Source organism: Branchiostoma floridae, chromosome 14 (assembly GCF_000003815.2).
Source record: "Branchiostoma floridae strain S238N-H82 chromosome 14, Bfl_VNyyK, whole genome shotgun sequence".
Classification (NCBI taxonomy): domain Eukaryota; kingdom Metazoa; phylum Chordata; class Leptocardii; order Amphioxiformes; family Branchiostomatidae; genus Branchiostoma; species Branchiostoma floridae.
The window spans coordinates 19,418,289-19,422,071 of record NC_049992.1 but is presented as its reverse complement, the minus strand read 5'-3'; the positions used below and the strand labels follow the sequence as shown (position 1 = coordinate 19,422,071).

The 3,783-nt window shown below is 44.4% G+C and overlaps 1 protein-coding gene across 1 annotated transcript in view; it reads right to left on the bottom strand.

The window, feature by feature from the left end:
• Window positions 1-3,783, bottom strand: part of LOC118430214 — a 22,736-nt gene that overhangs the window by 12,988 nt on the left and 5,965 nt on the right. The window contains exons 4-5 of the mRNA XM_035840924.1: window positions 2,405-2,519; window positions 1,634-1,867 (exon numbers count right to left, since the gene is read on the bottom strand). Coding sequence (XP_035696817.1) covers window positions 1,634-1,867; window positions 2,405-2,519 — 349 coding nt within the window. The remainder of the gene's footprint in view (window positions 1-1,633; window positions 1,868-2,404; window positions 2,520-3,783) is intronic.

Genomic DNA, 3,783 nt, shown 5'->3' with positions numbered 1-3,783 from the left:
CATTATGGACAGCTTACATTTCTGTACAAATCTTTTTTGCTTTGCATTCATCCTTTCTAAGGAGTACTAAACAAGATATCAAAGGTCACCAAGGAACACAAAACAAGAGTGTTTCTTGTCTCCTGCCCCTATGATTACTTTCTAAGCTAACTGAAATGACGAAATAGAAACTGTGAGCCACTTATTGGGACTGCCTTAGAACTTTAAATTTTGGAGGGATCATTTAGAAACATGGTTTTAAATCACTTTATTGCATTTGTCAAAAGATGTTTCCATTGTGAAAGTATTGTGTCAATGGAGTGTTATTTGTGATTGCATGGAAAGAGTTCAAAGATTAGTTCAGTCCTAGACAAGAATAAGAGGCTACACAAAAATATCAAATTTCTTGGTGTCACGACTATCCTCCTTTTGTGTTAGATTTTGTATTACCTAAAATACCTGTGTCCTGTTAGAAGCAGATGAAATCTAGACAAAAGAATTGGAGTTATTAGGAATGTCAGGATACCTGGCATGTATCTATAGATCTACTGAATGTTTAGTTAAATACAGCACTCTTTTGATGGATTATACCTAACGTTACATGTAGAACATACAAAAGACCAAAGGTAGAACATACACACTAAGGCCGGTTCATAGGAGGGAATTTGCGCGACATATGATGATTCCCCTACGACAGTAGCCTAGGATAGTTTTCGGTTCACACAAACCCACTGCGACTCTCATGGCGCACCACAACACATCACACTGCAGCGCACAGCCGTGAACCCTGGTGACCAGACGAGTGTGGCGTGGGTTGAATCAAGGGTGGGAAAGGTCTCAGGCATTCGCATATGACCCCTGACCTACTGCAAAGCGAAAGTGGGCTGCCTACGACATCGGCACATTCAGTGATGCCGCAAACTGCCCAATGTCTGTCGTACGCCCAACCCTGGAGGCAACACGTGACACGTAATGCCGCTGTGCGTCACGGGGGCTGTTTACACGGACAAGCGTCACGCGCTGCTCATCAATCGCCATAGGACAGATTGCAGTTTCCACACGATGTGTGGAGTTTCCACACGATGTGTGGGGTTTCCACACGATGTGTGCAGGTTTCCACACAATGTGTGGAGTTTCCACACGATGTGTGGGGTTTCCACACGATGTGTGCAGGTTTCCACACAATGTGTGGAAACATTTCTGTTTTTAACTGAGAACATGTTAGACATGAGTATTAACGCAGGATTTTGCAGATACATGATGTCAGCAATTGGTCAAATGTGCCAGGAAGTTTTGATCCTGAAGAAGGCAACAGTGTTCATTGAAAATTTGATCTGTGTACGTATACCTTTATGTTGGAAGAAAGTTTAGCATTGTACTATGATTCACAGTGCCCTTAGCAAACTATCAGTCATCATCAGAAATTTCAGTCATTATCAGAGGCATTTCAGTACTGTGAAAACAGTCATGGATCAGCCGGAGTGCGATCAGTACTTGTCAGTCATACTCCAAGCCTGTCAGTAGAGCTATTTTGCTGAAATGTTTCTGAAATGTAACTGTCAGTAACTGTTGAGCTACTGACAGTCCTGTTCCAGTACTGATAGTTTGCTACAACTAAAAAAGATCAGTTTCCATGATAAATCACAGTCTCTACCTGCTTCCTCCTCCAGACTGACAGGTCTGTCCTGTCTGTCCTGCCTTTCCCCCCAGGCCATGTCAGCTGTCTCAGAACCACCTGTTCTATCATCACCATGGCTACCAGAATCTCCTGAACCACCTGTTCTGCCATCACCATGGTTACTGTTCCTGGAGTTCAGTTCCTCCTGTTGTTCCTGAATGATGTGCTGACGAGCCTGGCTGGTTGACATGGCCAGGAGATCTTTGACACCTGGTCAGGGGGAGAGTAAGAAGCTTGTTAGCTGGGCCATTAAAGAACTACAACGGGCATACACTATGTAGCAAGAGATTAAAATGACCACAAGACTGCTGTATTCTAGAATGCTTTGCTGGTATCCTTAGCTTAGAAATATATTTTCTGTTCTTTTTTCTGGTCACTTGAAGAACAAGATCAAGTACTGGCTGTAATTGTGTAACAATGAAAGTCTGAGTCCTTCATGAAATAATGATGACAATAATTGTAAATGGTTCTGGTTTCATGTCAATGTGCAGATGTTGGCACATTAACGCACGAAATCTGCAGTATGTTTTCTGGCACACTTTTAGACAGATGCTCGGTGGGCATCACTCCATCGTAAGGAAATGTAGTGTAAAGTGCCTTTCCCAAGGGCACAACATCAGGGCATGGAGGTATTACGAACCCTACATGCTACCAGTTACACCACCAAGGAAGAAACCGTGCAGCTTCCTAGAGAACACAATGATTATGAATGTGAGGTGAGCTTTCAGAAAACCCCAGACCACTCACGCAGCTTGTCCTTGTGTTCCTCTAGCATCTTCCGACACTCCCCCTCGGCCAGGTCCACACATGTCTCGCCATGGTGGTTCTTCAGGTCTATCTGTCCTCCTGCAGTCAGTAGAGCCTACAGGATAGGAGTGGGAGATGTTACTTTCTGCTGGGGGGAGGATGTGGTGGGGATGCCCCCCACACACCCCTAAGGGGGCCCCCAAGCCCTTTTTCGTAGAGCGTAATCGGCGGTTTTAATTCTACGTACTCCGTAGCGGGGGGCTCGAATTCAACGTAGAGCGTAATCGGTGCATTTTGCGTCGAGCGATGTTGGCCTCTTTAATTTAACGTATTACGTAGAAGCTAACCGGATTTTACCGTAAAACGTAATTCATATTAATTGTTCGTAAAGCATAATCCAAGTTTCATTAAACTTAACTAGTCTACCGGCAGATTTACCCGAGAAAATGCAGCAAATTACGTTTCAAAGGGTCCAGATTTCAAAATTTCGCTGGAGCTTCCTTGCGATGGCTCAGGACTTCGGTATTGGACATGGTGAACATATGTTGCGGGAGCGTCGCCCCCAAATAGTAGAAATCTTTTACCGACCTTAGTTAGTTAACAAGCAAAATGTGCCCCTTAAATGCAGGAAATGGCATTTCAGAGGGTCAAGATTTCAATTTTTCTCCGGGCGGCCCTTGGGCTTGCGACGACTTGGGCCTCTGGCGCTCACGACTTTCCGTCGCTCGTCGCCCCCAATAAAAACTTTTCTCTGACAGAAATGTCAGTACATTGAGCATATACTCTGCCAGCAAAATTTGTCCCTCAAAATGCAGGAAATGGTGTTTCAGAGGTTACAAATTTCCAAATTTTTCCGTACCTACCTTGCGACGAAATCTGAAAATGATGTTTGGGGGCGTTGCCCTCAATAACTTAAAGCTAAAACCACGTGAATTTCTAATTGAAATGCCATTCTACTTAGCTTAGTCTGTGAGCAAAATTTGCCCTTCAAAATGCATAAAATGGCGTTTCAGAGGGTCAACATTTCACAATATTCCCGGGGGACCATACCCCGGACGCCCCTAGGATTGTCGCGCCTCCGCTTGTCGCGACTACAAGTGCTGAAAATTACGTCAGTATAAAGAATTTGCTGCCGACGCCTCTAGCCAGCAAGACGGGTGCTTTTATATCGTCTAAGTTAAGTTTGAATCTTGTTGATGGCATTATATTAAAGTTTTGTATAGATCTCCTCTTCACCTGTTCTGCTGTCGGCGGAGTTCAGCCAAAAGACGATAAAGATTTGCATAATGCATAATAAAACTTCGTAAAGCCCCGGTCACAAAGCGCGTACGATTCCTTGCGATTCCTTCCGATGCGCAGGATAAGCGCAGTGCGTCGTA